This window comes from Mus musculus, chromosome 17 (genome assembly GCF_000001635.26).
Source record: "Mus musculus strain C57BL/6J chromosome 17, GRCm38.p6 C57BL/6J".
Taxonomy (NCBI): domain Eukaryota; kingdom Metazoa; phylum Chordata; class Mammalia; order Rodentia; family Muridae; genus Mus; species Mus musculus.
The window spans coordinates 35,821,067-35,838,398 of NC_000083.6; the positions used below are offsets into that span (position 1 = coordinate 35,821,067).

A 17,332-nucleotide genomic window follows, 5' to 3' on the forward strand; every position below is an offset into this window, starting at 1 on the left:
TCACTTATTTTGTGACCCACCTAGTATGGGGCAAAGGCAGGAGCTTCGGACTTCCTGTCTTCCCTCTATCCCTTTGAATAGCGTCTCGGGAGTGTCCCTAAGTAACCATTGCAGTTTTGTGTCCGTGTGCTCTGTTGAAATCTCTGTGATGTGTGTATGGTTTTCACGTGAACGGAGGCAGGCAGAGCCCGGTCTGTGGGTTCTAGTGTGTTCTTTATCTTCTTGGAAGTTTGTGCAATGACTTCCCTCCTGTTTCCTGCGCATACCTCCAAGTAAGTACGTGAATGTGTTTTCTGTGGTCCCTTGATCTTGCTGGACTTCACTAAGGAGGGTGGCTGGACCATCTGCTACGTGTCTGAGAGCCCCTCTCTAGCTACCTCATGTCCGGACGTGAGCTTACTCCCAATGTTTTTACCCACAAGCATTCACTACTCCCAGGAAAGAACGTGCACTGGGGCACCTAGAGAATAACCAATCAAGGCTCCGCCTACATTTTGCTTCCTCCTTGGAATTTCCAGCCCCTTGCAGCCAACTGCTCCCCAGCTGCGAAGGGCGGAGTTCCCCCCGGCCCGGCCCCTTCTTTGGCTCTATAAGTAGCTCTGCTTTGCGGGGGATTTGCACTCCTCTACACTCTCTGCACAACGTCTAAATTATGTGCCACTCGCGCAACCATCTCCACACCATGACTGGCCTGAGGGCCCCTTCTCCAGCTCCCTCCACCGGCCCGGAACTCCGGCGGGGCTCTGGTCCCGAAATTTTCACCTTCGACCCTCTCCCGGAGCGGGCCGTGGTGTCCACCGCGCGTTTGAACACTTCTCGCGGGCACCGAAAACGCAGCCGAAGGGTGCTCTACCCTCGAGTGGTGAGTATCGCCCGAGTGGGCATCAGGAGGTCGCGTCGCCCTGGAACTTGTAGGTAACAACTAGGCGCAGGGACCTTCGATCTGACGTTTCCCTCTTTTATCTGCTCAGGTCCGGCGCCAGCTACCAACCGAGGAACCCAACATTGCCAAGAGGGTCCTCTTTCTCCTGTTCGCCATCATCTTCTGCCAGATTTTGATGGCTGAAGAGGGTGTGTCGCAGCCCCTGGCTCCGGAGGATGCTACCAGCGCCGTGACACCTGAGCCCATTTCTGCGCCCATTACTGCGCCCCCGGTCCTCGAGCCTTTGAACCTGACCTCGGAGTCCTCGGACTATGCGCTGGATCTTAAAGCTTTTCTCCAGCAACATCCGGCGGCCTTCTAAACGCGATGGGTCACAGTCCGAAGAAACAAAGGCACCATGGATGGGTACCTGGTGCGAGAGAACGTATCCCAAACTGGGATTTCTAAGGCAACGCTAACTCAGAACACTACCGCCAAGAGACACCGCGGGTCCTGGCTAGGCCCACTGGGGACGGACAGAGACTTTCTCCGTGTCTAATTAATATTTATGTATTTATGTATATCCTCCTAGGTGAAGGAGGGGTGTATGTAATATTTATTCTAACTTATGCAGGGGTGCGAGATATGCCTCCCTGCTGTAACACAGATATTTATTACGATTTATAGGGTCGGTAAGACAGAGTTGTGGGAGGGAGGACCCGGGTGGTAGGACTCCCAGCTTGGGGATTAGTCTGGGGGGGGTGTAATAAGATTAGGGGTAACACTCCGTCTTCCAGCACTTCAACTCTGTAGTCTGTTGTAAGGCTTTGGAAGACCCTTGGGAATCCGGCCTTTGATGTCTTCTGGTTGCTTCTCAGGGGCAGCTGCAGGAGTCTTGGGTCCATGGATTGTCAGAGGGCGGCTGTCTGGGGTCGCCTAGTATGTATGTTCTGTGAACACGAATAAACTTGATTTGCCTGTCATTATTATCTGCAGTTCTCGAAGTGTATCATTCAAGCGGGGGGGAGGGGGGAGTGGCGGGAGGATGTGACTAGGTGCCCAGTCCTCACCCTTTCTTGGGTCCTGAACTCTTTCTTGGAGTTACAGACCTATATCCGGTCACCGGATGCAGTCATACATTGCTGGGTGTGCGGTTTTCCCAGTTAGAGAGTGGTGTGGCAACCTGCTTACTCATGGCAGGCGGCGGGTATTCAGGAACCAGAGTGGAAGGGCGTGGCCTCGGTTGGGGGCGGAGCTTCCACGCCAATGCTTCGAGCGGGGGGGGGGGGGGGTTGGTTGTTGGTGGGGGGGAGAATGTCTGGCATCCCCCTGGGCTGCCGAGAACTGTAGTGCTGCGGACCCGAGCGGAGCCTGCCGGGAAAGGGGCGGACCGAGGGGTTGGGAGGGGGCGGGGTCGCGTCTGTTGCTGCAACAGGGTGCGGCCGGGTGGGGGGCGCAAGTGCAGCTTCCACTAAGCCGGGTGTCCGAGCAGTCCCCACCCCGTTCTGGGGTTCTGCGGGCCTCCGCGCTTCTCAAGACCCCGGTGGGGTTGCTTACGGGGACGTTCCGGAAGGTGAGTGGGGATGGGAGGCGGAGCCTTGGGCTACTGAAGAGCCTGGAGGCTGCGGAACTGCTGCAGACCCCTGGGCGCGGGAGAGCTTTGTGTGGTAGAGGGGCTAGGGGGCGCGGTGAGAGGAAGACTGTGAGAATCAACTGGCACAGAGGAAGAAGTCCGGGGGGGGGGTGTCTTAGGACTGTCACAGGGGCGCTCAAGGGACTGGGCGGTGGCAGAGGCAGTTGGTGCTCCTGATAGGAGGGTAAGGAGGTGCCACAGGGCCCCTTCCCCTTTGCAAAGGCTTCCTCTCTATTCCTCTCCAGCTGCAGCTTCAACCATGTTTTTCACTTGTGGCCCAAATGAGGCCATGGTGGTCTCCGGTAAGTCTCCTCCCAGCCAGTGACACCCACCCCACGCCCTCCCTTAAACCTGACCTATGCCCCCTCCTGTCCGCACCAGCTTCCCAGCCCTTACGTTCTGCCTGCGACGGCCACAAACCACCTGTGATTCCCAGCCTCCAAAGCATAGAATTCTCCCCACCCCCACCCCCACCCCAGCATCCAGATTCTCCTCATGGGCGTTCCACCTTTTACCCCAATGGTCTTCAGCTTTGCCACGGTCACATTATGCCCCCACAATACAGGGTTCTGCAGGAGCCCCCCAGTCATGGTGGCCGGAGGCCGAGTGTTTGTCCTACCCTGCATTCAGCAAATCCAGAGGTAGGTAGCAACAGAACCCAGGAAGGGAACCCATTTTCCTCTCTCTCTCTCTTACTGTCTGCTCCTTTTCCCCTAGGATCTCTCTCAACACACTGACCCTCAATGTCAAGAGTGAAAAGGTTTATACCCGCCACGGGGTCCCCATCTCAGTCACGGGCATTGCCCAGGTGAGGCTCTCAGAGCCTTCCTCCCAAAGCCCACCCCCACCTTTCTCCTGGCCATTAAGCACCTCTGGCCGTGGACTTCTCAACTCTGTCTTTCCGCTGGTCTCACCTTCAGCCGCCGCCCCCAAGACCCCTAGCTCTTGCTCCTCCTCTCCTTGCTTCCACCATCATACCCTTTCTATCTCTACTACGGCCGCAGGTGAAAATCCAGGGCCAGAACAAGGAGATGCTGGCAGCTGCCTGCCAGATGTTCCTGGGGAAGACAGAGGCGGAGATTGCCCACATTGCCCTGGAGACACTGGAAGGCCACCAGAGGGCAATCATGGCCCACATGACTGTGGAGGTAGGGCCAGGGGACAGGAGAAAACCTGGGTGGCATGTCAGGATGAGAAGACCATGACAGACCAGCTCACCTGTGACAGGTGATGAATCTGACTGCCCTCTTCCTACTGTTCTTTCTCTGTAGGAGATCTATAAGGATAGACAGAAATTCTCAGAGCAGGTTTTCAAAGTGGCCTCCTCCGACCTGGTCAACATGGGTATCAGCGTGGTTAGCTACACTTTGAAGGATATTCATGATGACCAGGTAAAAATAGTCGGTCGAGGCAGACTTGATAGCTGGCACCTATAATCCCAACACTGGGGTGGGGGCGGGGTGGGGGCCTAAAGCAGGAGGTCATCTGGGCTACATATGAATTCCATTCCAGCCTGGGCTACATAATGAGTTCCGGACTAGCCCTGGCTATGAGATGAGATCCTGTCTCAAAACAAAACAGCCTGATGTGGTGGTGCAGGCCTTTAATCCCAGCACTCAGGAGGCAGAGGCAGGTGGGTCTCTGTGAGTTGGAGCTCAGTCTGGTCTACAAGGCAAGTATGAGAGAGACCTGTATAATAAACCTTATCTCAAAGAACAGAATGTGATTAGTGATAGAGCAGTGACCTAGCCTAGTGTGCTGGGGGCCCCCCGGCTCCATCCTACACCACAAGACAAACAAAAGCCAAGGCAGTTGATCCTTCCTGATCCCATCTCAAACCCTCCTGAGACTGATTTCCCTCTCGCACAGGATTACTTACACTCGTTAGGAAAGGCTCGCACGGCACAAGTCCAAAAAGATGCTCGGATTGGCGAAGCAGAGGCCAAGAGAGATGCCGGGATACGGGTGAGGGAGATGGGGCTGCTCGGTCACCACTGGCTTGCTAGATTCTCAGGGGACAAGGGCACAGGGTGGTTGGAAGGTCCAGCTGAGTGTGGTGGGCCAAGCCGTTGTGGGGGGGGGGGGTCCTGGCAAAGAGCAAGCATGGGGTGGCTATAGAGAGTCTGACAGAGAGCAGGCCCTTACCCTTTGGCCTTCCTCACTAACCCTGACCTAGGAGGCTAAGGCCAAGCAGGAGAAGGTATCTGCACAGTGCCTCAGTGAAATAGAGATGGCCAAGGCACAGAGGGACTATGAGCTGAAGAAAGCCACCTACGACATCGAGGTCAACACCCGGCGAGCACAGGCTGACCTGGCCTATCAGCTGCAGGTAAGCACAGGTGTTTATAAGCTGCTTGTTCAATGACCCTTCCCCTTTCGTGAGCCCATCTGTATTAGGAGACACTTTGATCTTTACTCTGATTCTGGCACACCATTTTTTAAAAAGATCAAAGGTTATTTATTTATTTTGTTTATGTGAATACACGGTAGCTGTCTTCAGACACACCAGAAGAGGGCAGCGGATCCCATTACAGATGGTTGTGAGCCACCGTGTGGTTGCTGGGAATTAAACTCAGGACCTCTGGAAGAGCAGCCAGTGTGCTCTTATCCACTGAGCCATCTCTCCAGTCCCCAGGGTACCTCATTTTCAGCCCTTTTCCTCAGTATGATAAAAGACATAAAAGTAGGGACTCAAAGCATAAATACCTGTACATGTATGTGTTTACGTACATGTAGGCTGGAGCATTCAGATGAAAACCCCAAGACAGGCAGACAGACAGACAGCAGACAGACAGATAGACAGGGACTCAAGTAGGGACTGGAGAGATAGCTCAGTTGATAAAGTGCTAAATGGCACACACTTGTAATCCCCTCATGGGACAGGTGAGTCTTGGGGGATCACTGGCCAGCCAGGTTAGCACAATCATTGAACCTTAGGCCAAGGAGAGACTGTGCGTGTGTGTATCTGCACATACATGTAGGCTGGAGCATTCAGCTGAAAACCCAAGACAGACAGACAGAAAGATAGAAAGGCAGGCAGGCAGGCAGGCCATGAATGCGATTGACCAAGAGGTAGACTGTGCCTCTCTAAAGGCACCCGGTTGCAGGTGGAAACCAAAGTGAAGAACCGCCCTGTCCCCCCACTCACCAAGCTGTATTCTGGGTCTGCACCTGTTCAGAAGAGGAAAAACCTCTTCCCTTGTGCATAGGGTGCCCCAAAACTTCGGTGATCAAAAGAGAGGCTGAGGAAGGAGACAGCCTTGAATGACAGAAAGTGAGCCTTGGGTGGCCCTTTCCATGACAAGAAGGTATAGCTGGGCCCTGTCATTCATGCATTGCACATTTGACCAGGATTTATGGGTGAAGCACAGGTCAGTGCCTGCAGCATTTGCCGTGTGTGCTGGACACGAGAAGGCTGAAGAATTCTAGTTGGCTGATGCACCCTCCAGATAAGCTCAGACACGGAAGCCCTGCCTTGTGTCTGCACTCAGGCTGCAGGCGGTTTCGATGGGTATCGTCTCTCAGGTCTGAGGGTACAACACACACACACACACACTCACACACTCACACACACACTTTCGCTAAAACGATTCAGATAGTACTAATGTGCTTTGTGGAGTCCCTTAGCACTGGAGGCTGTGAAGTGTTTATGGAGAAAGTGTGTGTTGTAAGGTTACCTCTGATCAGGCACGCGTTAAAATGCAGTTGGCTTCTGCTCCACACTAATGCATCAGTTCTGTGTGCTTTAATATAAAATTTCTTTAATTATTTTGTCGGTCAGTTGTTTTTGTTTTCTTCTGTTCTTTGAGATAGGGTCTCACAATGTAGCCCTGTTTGGTCTGGAACTCACTATGTAGACCATGCTGACTTTAAACACAGAGATCCATCCACCTGCCCTTTAGTGCTAGGATTAAAGTTGTGCACCACCATACACTGCTTGCTTATTTGAGACAGGGTCCTTGTGTCTGCACTCAGGCTGCAGATGGTTTCAAAGGGTATCATCTCTCAGGTCTGAGGGTACAACACACTCACACACACACACACACACACACACACACACACACACACACACTCACTAAAAGAATTCAGATAGTACTAACGTGCTTTGTGGAGTCCCTTAGCACTGGAGGCTATGAAGTGCTTTACATAGTAGCCCAGGCTAGACTAAAACATGTACATGTAGCAGTCCTCCCATTTCACTCTTTTTACTGCTGGGATTACAATGCCTAGCTTAAAAGGTATCTTTAAACAGAAACACTTAAACAAAATTATATATTGATTAGCTGATAAAAGTATAGATTACACTGTTCCTTGAACTCAGAGATCCTCCTGCCTCTGCCTCCCAGTGCCAGGGTTAAAGGTGTTCAGTGTGGTGGCACACACCTTTAATCCCAGCGCTTGAGAGGCAGAGGCAGGTGAATTTCTATGAGCTGGAGGCCAGCCTGGTCTACAGAGCTATTCCAGGACAGCCAAGGTTAAACAGAGAAACCCTGTCTTGAAAAAAAACAAACAAAAAAGATTTATTTTTATGTTACGTGTTTATGGGATGAGTGTTTTGCCTACATGTTTATGTGTCCACCGTGTGCGTGTGTTCTTGCTTGGTGCCTGTAGAGGTCAGAAGAGGGCATCAGATCCCCTGGAACTGGAGTTAGAAATGGTTGTAAGGTGCCAGGCAGGTGCTGGGACTTGAACTCAGGACCTCTGCAAGAGCAGCCAGTGCTCTTAACTGCTGAGCTTTCTCTCCAGCCACAATTATGTTTAATTTAATTAAATTTATGTATGTTCAGGTCAGAGACAACTTGCTGCAAGAGCCAGCTCTTTCCTACCATGAGGTTCCCCCAGGATCAAACTCAGGTAGTCAGGCTTGGAGACAGATGCCTTTATTCCCCAAGCCATCTTAGTCCAAGCTCACATCAAGTTTGAAGCCAGCTCAGATTCTATCCTTTTTTTTTTTTTTTTTTTTTTTTGCTTTTTCGAGACAGGTTTTCTCTGTATAGCCCTGGCTGTCCTGGAACTCACTCTGTAGACCAGGCTGGCCTCGAACTCCGAAATCTGCCTGCCTCTGCCTCCCAAGTACTGGGATGAAAAACATGCGCCACTACCACCTGGCTATTCTATACTTTTAAGGTAGCCTTTCTACAGAGTGACAACTCCCTACCTTAAAAAAAAAAAAAGGCTGGAGAGATGACTCAGCACAGCTACTCTTCCAGAGGTCCTGGGTTCAATTCCCAGCAACCACACGGTGGCTCACATAGCATAACCATAGTCCCATGAGATGGAATGTCCTCTTCTAGTATGTAGATGCACATGCAAAGCACCCCATGTACATAAAATGCATGCATGCATAAACAAACAAGCAAATATTGAGAGATGGTTGGTGGCTCATGCCTTTAATCTCTGCACTAGGGAGGCAGTAGTTTGAAACTAGCCTGGCCTATAGTTGATTTTCAGGATAGCCAGAGCTACATAGTGAAACCCTGTTTGGTGAAGAAAAAAGAAATTTGAACACACATGATCTCTGGAAGCTGGTTATAGCAGTTGCTTCTAGAAAGGGAACCATGAGGTTTGAGGCAAGAGGTGGGAGGAAGCCACTTTCTACATGTCTCCTTTCCTTTTGAGTTTATTTTGTTCCTATTTTGTGTGCAAAAGATTTTTTTAAAAGATATCTGCTGGCAGGGTGTGAAAGGCAGTACTTGACCGTTGAGCTGCCCAGGCTGGCGTTGATGGTGGCTTACTCTTGTTTGTTTTTTTGTTTGTTTGTTTTTTGAGACAGAGTTTCTCTTTATAGCCCGGCTGTCCAGGAACTCACTTTGTAGACCAGGCTGGCCTCAAACTCAGAAATCCGCCTGCCTCTGCCTCCCAAGTGCTGGGATTAAAGGCCTGTGCCACCACACCCAGCCGGTGGCTTACTCTTAAGACTGGCAGCAAAGACAAATGGAGACATGTGAACAGGACTGCGGAGGTAGATTATGACCACAAAGGGCTCAGTGCCCTCGGGACCCTCATACTGTAGCGACTTACCCAGGGAGGGCAAGTACCAGCCTCATCCATTCTGACGCTAAGTCCTTAGCCTAGCTGCTCTAAGAAGTCACAAGGCGGTTCCCAGGCCCTGGCTTGATTCTGTGCCTGAAATGGATCCCACTACCGAGTAGGCTGAGCTGACCAGAAGAATGCTTCCTGGGTCTCTTCCACGTTGTGTATCCCACTGGTGGCGCTGGCTTTTCTCTCTGACTCAGGCCACCCGCTCCCCAGCCATGACTCAAGTACCCTTTGCTCCCTAGGTGGCCAAGACGAAGCAGCAGATCGAGGAGCAGCGGGTGCAGGTGCAGGTGGTTGAGCGCGCCCAGCAGGTGGCAGTGCAGGAGCAGGAGATCGCCCGGCGCGAGAAGGAGTTGGAGGCTCGCGTGCGCAAGCCAGCAGAGGCTGAGCGCTACAGGCTGGAGCGCCTGGCGGAAGCAGAGAAGTAACAGTCCCCTTCCTGAGCCCCCTCTCGGCCCCTTGACGCTCATAGTCAGAAAAGGCGCCCTGACTGTGAACTGCTTCCCATCTGTCCCCAGGGCCCAGCTGATCATGCAGGCAGAAGCCGAAGCTGAGTCTGTGCGGGTGAGTTGGGGTATGGCTCCTGATGGACACAGGGAAGGGCTTGTTAGGGTTTCTTATTCTCTATTGCTTGTTTTTGGATTTCTGAGGCAAGACTATTACTGTGTCACCCTGGCTGACCTGGAACTCACTGTGTAAACAAGATGGCTTCAAACTCAGGGAGACCCACCTACCTCTGCTTCCCAAGTACTGGGATTCAAGGCACTCACAATGGAACCCTGTTATTGTTGCTGCTGCTCTCCTCCTCCTCCTCCTCCTCCTCCTCCCCCCCTCTCTCCCTCCTCCCCCCCTCTCTCCCTCCTCCCCCTCCAATGGGGGGGGGCAAGGTGGTGCCCCTTGCCAATGTGGAGGTCAGATCTTCTGACCTTACTCTTTTAAGTAAGGTTGTTGGCCTTACTGGCAAGCACCTTTACCCTCTGAATCTCATTGGCCTCAGAATTTGGTATCCTTAATGAGTTGCCATCAGTCTTGAATGCCCTGTGCCCTCTACAGATGCGAGGGGAAGCTGAGGCCTTTGCTATAGGTGCCCGCGCTCGTGCTGAGGCTGAGCAAATGGCCAAGAAGGCAGAAGCCTTCCAGATGTACCAGGAGGCCGCCCAGCTGGACATGCTGCTGGAGAAACTGCCCCAGGTCTGCAATCGGGTGGGACTCTGAGAGGAGGGGTGACTGGGGGGGGGGGTCCTCAAGGGTGCCAAATATAAGGCAGGACCGTAGCGAGGAATTATGGTCAGTTGTGGGGTGAATCTGATGGGTGGTAGTCATAGCTATCTCTGCCTACCAGGTGGCAGAAGAGATCAGTGGTCCCCTGACCTCAGCCAATAAGATCACGCTGGTGTCTAGTGGAAGCGGAACCATGGGGGCAGCCAAAGTTACTGGGGAAGTACTGGACATCTTGAGCCGCCTGCCGGAGAGTGTGGAGAGGCTCACAGGCGTCAGCATCTCCCAGGTGAGGGGGCAATGCAGAGTGTGTGTTGTTACTGCGTACCCAAATTGTGTGACACAGTAGGTTGGGTGCTTAATGGGCATCCGGGAGCCCAGGAAGTCACAGACAGTGACTCAATTCCCAGAACCTATGTCAGGTCCCTGCTTGGCTAGTTCCAGGCCAGTGAGAGATCCTGAAAACGTACAGTGCTTGGGAAATGACAGCCAAATTAACCTTCACCTTTCACACACAAGTGCACGCGCACACACAAAAGGACTCCCTCCAACATGACTAAATGATGCAGTCCCCATGACTGGGAAGCAGAGCACCAGTCATTTCCTGCCATATCATTTCTTCCCTGGAGTTTACCCAGCTGTGGCAAAGATAAGTAAAATCACCTGTGACAGGTTGCCAATCTGTGCCCGTTTCCTCGTCTTAAGATTGTCTTCTTTTTTTTTTTTGGTTTTGGTTTTTGGTTTTTCAAGACAGGGTTTTTCTGTACCTGGCTGTCCTGGAACTCACTCTGTAGACCAGGCTGGCCTCGAACTCAGAAATCTGCCTGCCTCTGCCTCCCAAGTGCTGGGATTAAAGGCGTGCGCCACCACTGCCCGGCAAGATTGTCTTAAAGAGCTGGCCATGGTGGGCTCCCAGCACTCAGGAGACAGAGACAGGAGGGTCTCTTGAGTTTGAGGTCAGCCTGGCCAAGGAACAAGTTCCAGGTCAGTCAAGACTACATAGAGAAACCCTGTCTCCAAAAAACAAAACAACACAAAATTAGCTTAACAGTACAAACTGCCCTCCTTGCTGGGGTGTTGGGAAATTGTTTGCAGAGTACTTAAGGCAGTGTTGGATAAAAAACACACACACACACACACAAACCATGCAGCTCAGTGTATAAAGCTTGAATCTCAGCACTCGGGAGGCAGACAAACACTGATCTCTGAGTTTGAGGCCATCTGGGGCAATATAGTGAGACCATCTTTTTGGTTTTTTGAGACCGGCTTTCTCTTTGAGTGACCCTGGCTGCCTAGATCTCACTCTGTAAAACAAACTGGCTTCAAACTCAGCTCCACCTGCCTCTGCCTCCTGAGTGTTTTATCAACTATCCCTCAAGACCCCGTCTTAAAAAACAAAACCACATGTGTATTAAAGCAGTCTTCATCAAGCTGGGTTTGTTGGAATATCCTTGAAGCCTGCTCTAGGCTTTGAGCTAAGGAGTATGCAAGCAAAGCTCTAGTACCTATCACCTCTTCAGTGATGGGTCCCTGTGACTACATGGATACCTAGAACTTGCTATGTAGACCAGACTCAAGAGATGCGCCTCCCCTCAGCTTTTTCAATGTCCAGAACCCATCCTTCCAAATGGATGCTACAGAGAGCAGATGCTGGATTCCCACGCTGTCACATCTTTTCTTTCCTCTAGGTAAATCACAACAAGCCTTTAAGGACAGCGTGAGCCCTCAGTCCTGGACTGTGTGGCCTGAGCGGTCTCATTGGGGAGTGGTCTCATCGCATGCACCTCACCTGGCCTCCCTTAGCATGGCCCCCGACAGGGGTGCACACCTCTCCTTGCCAAATAGTCCGTGCCTTGCCTTGGAGGGTTTGCCCTTCTTAGCCCATTGCCAGTGCCCTGCACCAAGATTGATTATCTTCAGCCCATCCCAACTATTTAACTTCCTGATTAAACTAGACTGTTTGAGCCTGGTTATCTATACTTCTTTCCTCACTCAGACCAAAAGATACCCCTAAAGATCTTGTTAAATAAATCAGGTATTGACACAGCTAAAATACCAGTTTGCAGCAGGCTGGAAGCAGAACAAGTTCCAGGCCAGCCTGGGTAGCAAAAACCTGACTCCATCTTCCCTAGAAGTTGGCTGTGCAGACTCCTGCAGTGAAGTCCTTAAGTACAGCCCTCCCTGGGCTCACAGTACCAGTGAGATGCCAGTCTGTGTTATAGGAAATGGTGTAGTATCCACACGCACCCCTCAGACACCCTGCTCTACATATTAAATCCCAGCATTTTATACCTAATACCTCTACTAGGTAGCTTCAGCTAGTGTTAACAAGGAACTCAAAGCCAGCCTGAGTCTCAAACTTAGAATGGTGTGACTACAGGTCACAGGTTAACCCCAGAGGGATGTGGAATGTGTTGGGAGGGTTGCTGATGGGGTGTCAGGTGCTATTTTCAAGATTGTGGGCAGCTTTGGACCCACAATCTTCGATTGAAAGCTGGCATTAGAGGTTTGTCCAATCGAAATACCTAGAGAGCTGGGGATGTCACTCAGTGGTCCCCAGCCCTGAAACTGCTAGGCATGCCACATGTACTATCTCAGCTATTAGAAAGGCAGGGGTAGGAGTCTCACCTAATTAGGGACAACCTTGGTGTACTGGCTAGTTTTGTGTCAACTTGACACAGGCTGGAGTTATCAGAGAAAGGAGCTTCCGTTGCGAAAATGCCAACTGTAAGACATTTCCTCAATTAGTGATCAAGGGGGTAAGGGCCCCTTGTGGGTGGGACCATCACTGGGCTGGTAGTATTGGGATCTGTTAGAGAGCAGGCTGAGTAGGCCAGGGGAAGCAAGCCAGTAAGAAACATCGCTCCATTGGCTTCCTGCCATGCTTGAGTTCCAGTCCTGACTTTCTTTGGTGATGAACAGCAGTGTGGAAATGTAAGCTGAATAAACCCTTTCCTCCCCAGCTGCATCTTGGTCATGATGCTTGTGCAGTAATAGGTAAAATCCTGACTAAGACACTTGGGAACAGTATAATTCAACCTGGGACCGGTTCCTCCACCAGCAGCTTTAACTACCCCTGAATGAGCACACAGCCTCACAGCCTTTTTCCAATTCCCATTTATTTTTGGCTCTGGGGCGATGTCAACTTTTCAATATGAAAAAAAAAAAAAAAGCAGGTACAACACGAAATAGAAAGGTAGGAAATGACCAAGCCAAGGGCAGGAGGAGCATGGGGCAGAGGTGGTGACAGCCCATCTGGGCAGTGTCTGAAAGACCCAGGTGGAAACATACTTTCCCAAGTGTGGAGTTTCAGCGGGAATTGGGAGTGTTCAGAGACCAAGACCAAGACCTTGCCGCACCCCCAACCCCCATCTCTCCGAGAAAGGAGAACCAATACAGGGAAGACACTTCCAATGGCAGATTTGGCTCAGGACAGCTGGGAGGATATAAATGGAGATAATACTGTTAATACCTCTCCTGAGGCTGAGAGATGAGGCAGGAGAAAAACAAAACAAAGCCCTGCTGACTGAAAGCATAGGTGGATTCTAAATGGCCCTGACTGGAAAACCCCACCCCCTTCTCTTCCTGGTGGTCTCTACCTAGCATCCCTGATCCACTACTTTGCTTTAAGATGATGGTTACTATCCGAGTTCTTAGAATTGGGCTGGGTTCTACACAGGATCTGGAGCAGACCTCAGGTTTCTGGAGAATATTCTGGAATATTAACTGGACAGTCAAATAATAATTTAAAAAAATGGATACTTGTTGGGTGATAGTGGCACACGCCTTTAATCCCAACACTTGGGAGGCAGAGGCAGGCGGATTTCTGAGTTCCAGGACAGCCTGGGCTATATATACAGAGAAACCCTGTCTGGAAAAACCAAAAAAAAAAAAAAAAAAAAAAAAAAGATACCAGTAGGAAGCACAGGGTAACAACCAGAATGTCAGAAATCTAAGTTTGTCAGAGTGGAAAGAGAAAGGAGACATTCCACAAACAAATATTTATTGAGTGCCTGCCATGTGCCAGGCACCATTTACCCCCAATGAGAAAACAGAACAAAACAAATACAAGACAGAGGCAGCAGAAAGAAACTGGAGGACAAAGGGCAGTTGGAGAAAGCTGAGGGATCTAAGCAGCCTGAGCTGATGCAGGGCTCTCTGCCTTAGGCCTCCTCTTCTGCCTCCTCTCCGAAATCCTCTTCCTCTTCCGCGGTGGCATCCTGGTACTGCTGGTACTCAGAGACGAGGTCGTTCATGTTGCTCTCAGCTTCGGTGAACTCCATCTCGTCCATGCCCTCACCCGTATACCAGTGGAGGAAAGCCTTCCGGCGGAACATAGCCGTAAACTGCTCAGAGATGCGCTTGAAGAGCTCCTGGATGGCTGTGCTGTTTCCAATGAAGGTGACTGCCATCTTGAGGCCACGCGGTGGGATGTCACAGACAGCTGTCTTGACATTGTTGGGGATCCATTCCACGAAGTAGCTGCTATTCTTGTTCTGCACGTTGAGCATCTGCTCATCCACCTCCTTCATGGACATCCGTCCACGGAAGACGGCGGCAACTGTGAGGTACCGGCCGTGGCGCGGGTCGCAGGCGGCCATCATGTTCTTGGCATCGAAGACCTGCTGGGTAAGTTCAGGCACAGTGAGGGCCCGGTACTGCTGGCTTCCACGGCTGGTGAGAGGGGCAAAGCCAGGCATGAAGAAGTGGAGACGTGGGAATGGCACCATGTTGACAGCCAGCTTTCGAAGGTCAGCATTAAGCTGGCCCGGGAAACGGAGGCAGGTGGTGACGCCGCTCATGGTGGCCGAGACGAGATGGTTCAGGTCTCCGTAGGTTGGCGTGGTGAGCTTGAGGGTACGGAAGCAGATGTCGTAGAGGGCCTCGTTGTCGATGCAGTAGGTCTCATCCGTGTTCTCAACCAACTGATGGACAGACAGGGTGGCATTGTAGGGCTCGACCACGGTATCAGACACTTTGGGCGAGGGCACCACACTGAAGGTATTCATGATACGGTCAGGATATTCTTCCCGGATCTTGCTGATGAGCAGGGTGCCCATGCCAGAGCCAGTGCCTCCACCCAGTGAGTGGGTCAGCTGAAAGCCTTGCAGGCAATCACAGCTCTCCGCCTCCTTCCGCACCACATCCAAGACAGAGTCAACCAACTCAGCTCCCTCTGTGTAGTGGCCTTTAGCCCAGTTGTTGCCTGCCCCAGACTGACCTGGAATGCAGTAAGGGAAAAGGTTTAATCACTAAGATATGAGAGAAACACAAATACTTCTTAATCTTTCAACGACTGGAATAATTCAGTTGAGCAAATAGAAATCGATTCCACCTAACTCACCGAAAACGAAGTTGTCTGGTCTGAAGATCTGGCCAAAAGGACCTGAGCGAACGGAGTCCATAGTCCCAGGTTCTAGATCCACCAAGATAGCTCGAGGGACATACTTGCCACCTGCAGGAATTCAAGTCAATGTTTGACGGATCAGCAATGCATTACCTCTGGGTGGGAGATCAGCCACAAAGCACTAAAGTTGTCATTCCAGGCACTACCACCTGGTGGCAGTAGAGCTAATCTTTAGTCCCTTAGGGTGTGAGTCTAGGGAAAAAAAAATGGGAACCATGCAGAGGGGTAATAGATACTTAGAAGTGTGGAAAAACAGGGCGTGGTGATGCTCTCCTTAAACCCAGCACTTGAGAGGTAGACGATCTATGGGAGTTCCAGGGCAGCCAGTGATGCATTCATCTGGGCTCACTGTCCAATACAGGGGACAGGGAATAAATGTTAAGTGGGGATTTCTGCCCTCACCTGTGGCTTCATTATAGTACACAGAGATTCGGTCCAGCTGCAGGTCGCTGTCACCGTGGTAGGTACCGGTGGGGTCGATGCCATGTTCATCGCTTATCACCTCCCAGAACTGCACAGGGAAGAGCAACGAGGCCTCAATGTCTCAAGTCCTAAGGCATGCCTCCCGCCCCTCATTTCAATTCCAGACACGCTGAAACGAGGCTGAGGTGAAGACACTGCAATTCCGTTATCTGCTTGCGGAAGTCCCATGGAGGAACCTACGCGATGGAAGGCTAAAACCTTTCGGCATAGGACCGGTGATGGGTGGGTCAGGCGCTATAAACCTCTATGTGGGCGGATTGGAGCCCACCTATTTGGCTTTGCACCCAGGTTGGCTCCTGAAGCCAGGAACCGCCCTTCCAGGCCAGCACAAAAGAGTTGGGGGAGAAAGGTGCGGCCACTGCAGTCGCCCACCCCTTACGTGCTCCACGTGACTGCGGTGGCGGGCCGCTCCTCCAGCAAACCACAAAGGCGGGAGCAGCGCGGGCGGGGCCTAGCTCGAGGGGCGGGGCCAGTGCGCCCCCGCGGGTAGGGGCCGCATTGTCCCTGCGCGCCAGGGGCTCCAACCCCGCCCCCAAAGGGTCCCACCCTTCGGCTACAATTTAGCGGCCGCACTTCCTCCCTCCCCTCCCCCGCTACATTGTTAATTGCTAGCAAAAAAGGGGGAAAAATCTTTAAAAAGCCCCATTGCCTATCTTTATTCCCTTCCTTCCCTCTCCTTAGTCTCCCAGACAGTCTCACATATTTGAAAAGCTCACTTTCATACCGCTCACACCCTAAAGGGCAATGAAAAGTAAAAGTAGGCCCCTATACAGAGTCATTACCTAAAAAAAGCATTGGGATGGCGGGTTCGATGGAGTGTCCAAGCCTTTGTTGAGAGGTAATGCGCACCGGGCACCTCTGCAGCTGCCCGCCAAACCTCGCCCCTTCCCCCCTCCATTCTGTTCCAGTAGAGCCCTCCAGGCTGGGTGGGGGTGGCGCAAGGGGAAAACCTCGCCTCGGCTTTGTCTCGGATCGTTTCCGCATCCCTCCAGTCCTCGAACCGTTAGAAAACCCCTTTTAAGACCAGCTCTTCACAGTCCCTCAGCCTCTCCTTTTCCCTAAACTCGAAAGGCTCTTTTATTAGCTTTCCGAAAATGTGCCAAGAAAAACATTTCCTCATTTTTCAATATCAGAACGCTAGCTACAAATATGGGTTATATTTATACGTGAAAAACTTTGAGGGGCCAAATCTGACGGGTGGAGAATGCAAGAACTCCGTGAACAATGCTCACAATTAACACAGAATTCTCATCTTTACATATTTCAGCTAAAATTTTAAAGTCCTTACCTTAGCACCGATCTGGTTGCCACACTGTCCGGCCTGGATGTGCACGATTTCCCTCATGGCTACGGTTTACTGAAATAATTGTTTTTGATGGTTCCAATGTAGGTACCGAACAAGAAAGAAAATTAAGGTTTTTGGGGTTTTTTTCTTCTGGGCCGGTCTCAGACTGAAAGGATGGACCGGAGCCCGGGAGGCTGCAGCAGCGAGATGCAAGCACGACCGCAGGAAGGTTCTAAGAGGCAGAAGAGGCCGGCGAGCGCAGGAGGGAAGGCGCGCAGGGCGGGGCTCGCGTTCGCGCGGCCGGGGGCGGGAGATAGGCGGGCGCCCCGGGTCTTAGACAAAGCCTACCCAACCAGTCGCTGATTAGACCAACCGATCACGTGCCAGGCGGCCATTGGTTTCTGA

At 51.7% G+C, this 17,332-nt stretch overlaps 3 protein-coding genes across 5 annotated transcripts; 2 read left to right on the plus strand and 1 right to left on the minus strand.

Annotated features, from left to right (window-relative positions):
* The first annotated feature begins 646 nt into the window (after positions 1-646).
* On the plus strand, positions 647-1,845 carry Ier3 (immediate early response 3). The gene is made up of 2 exons (NM_133662.2): positions 647-862; positions 972-1,845. Exons 1-2 carry the CDS (start codon positions 653-655, stop codon positions 1,242-1,244), a joined length of 483 nt encoding a protein of 160 aa, NP_598423.1. The 5' UTR covers positions 647-652; the 3' UTR covers positions 1,245-1,845.
* Positions 1,846-2,253: 408 nt separating this feature from the next.
* Flot1 (flotillin 1) lies at positions 2,254-11,723 on the plus strand. 3 transcript variants are annotated; one of them, NM_008027.2, is made up of 13 exons: positions 2,291-2,435; positions 2,741-2,797; positions 3,061-3,136; positions 3,213-3,303; positions 3,500-3,643; positions 3,767-3,886; positions 4,365-4,460; positions 4,672-4,824; positions 8,777-8,958; positions 9,053-9,098; positions 9,588-9,725; positions 9,877-10,041; positions 11,441-11,721. In NM_008027.2, the coding sequence occupies exons 2-13, from the start codon at positions 2,755-2,757 to the stop codon at positions 11,471-11,473; spliced, it is 1,287 nt and encodes a 428-aa protein (NP_032053.1). In that variant the 5' UTR covers positions 2,291-2,435; positions 2,741-2,754; the 3' UTR covers positions 11,474-11,721. The 3 variants fall into 3 exon arrangements, with proteins under 3 accessions (XP_006523720.1, NP_032053.1, XP_006523719.1); XM_006523656.4 differs by lacking the exon at positions 2,291-2,435 and adding an exon at positions 2,444-2,529 and having other exon boundaries at positions 11,441-11,723; XM_006523657.2 differs by lacking the exon at positions 3,213-3,303 and having other exon boundaries at positions 2,254-2,435; positions 11,441-11,723.
* A 1,130-nt stretch (positions 11,724-12,853) lies between these two features.
* Positions 12,854-17,235, minus strand: Tubb5 (tubulin, beta 5 class I). The gene is made up of 4 exons (NM_011655.5): positions 16,931-17,235; positions 15,562-15,670; positions 15,097-15,207; positions 12,854-14,973 (listed from the first exon to the last, which is right to left on the minus strand). Exons 1-4 carry the CDS (start codon positions 16,985-16,987, stop codon positions 13,916-13,918), a joined length of 1,335 nt encoding a protein of 444 aa, NP_035785.1. The 5' UTR covers positions 16,988-17,235; the 3' UTR covers positions 12,854-13,915.
* Between the last annotated feature and the right edge of the window lie 97 nt (positions 17,236-17,332).

Bases quoted from the DNA above. Each gene is read 5' to 3' on its own strand.
- Flot1 (NM_008027.2), top strand. From the start codon at position 2,755: ATGTTTTTCACTTGTGGCCCAAATGAGGCCATGGTGGTCTCCG. The intron at 3,304-3,499 runs GTGAGGCTCTCA...CTACGGCCGCAG, and splicing joins CAGTCACGGGCATTGCCCAG to GTGAAAATCCAGGGCCAGAA. The intron at 8,959-9,052 runs GTAACAGTCCCC...ATCTGTCCCCAG, and splicing joins CGCCTGGCGGAAGCAGAGAA to GGCCCAGCTGATCATGCAGG.
- Ier3 (NM_133662.2), top strand. From the start codon at position 653: ATGTGCCACTCGCGCAACCATCTCCACACCATGACTGGCCTGAGGGCC. The intron at 863-971 runs GTGAGTATCGCC...TTATCTGCTCAG, and splicing joins GGGTGCTCTACCCTCGAGTG to GTCCGGCGCCAGCTACCAAC.
- Tubb5 (NM_011655.5), bottom strand. From the start codon at position 16,987: ATGAGGGAAATCGTGCACATCCAGGCCGGACAGTGTGGCAACCAGATC. The intron at 15,671-16,930 runs GTAAGGACTTTA...TTCCCTGTGCAG, and splicing joins GCAACCAGATCGGTGCTAAG to TTCTGGGAGGTGATAAGCGA. The intron at 15,208-15,561 runs GTGAGGGCAGAA...GAATTCCTGCAG, and splicing joins GTACTATAATGAAGCCACAG to GTGGCAAGTATGTCCCTCGA.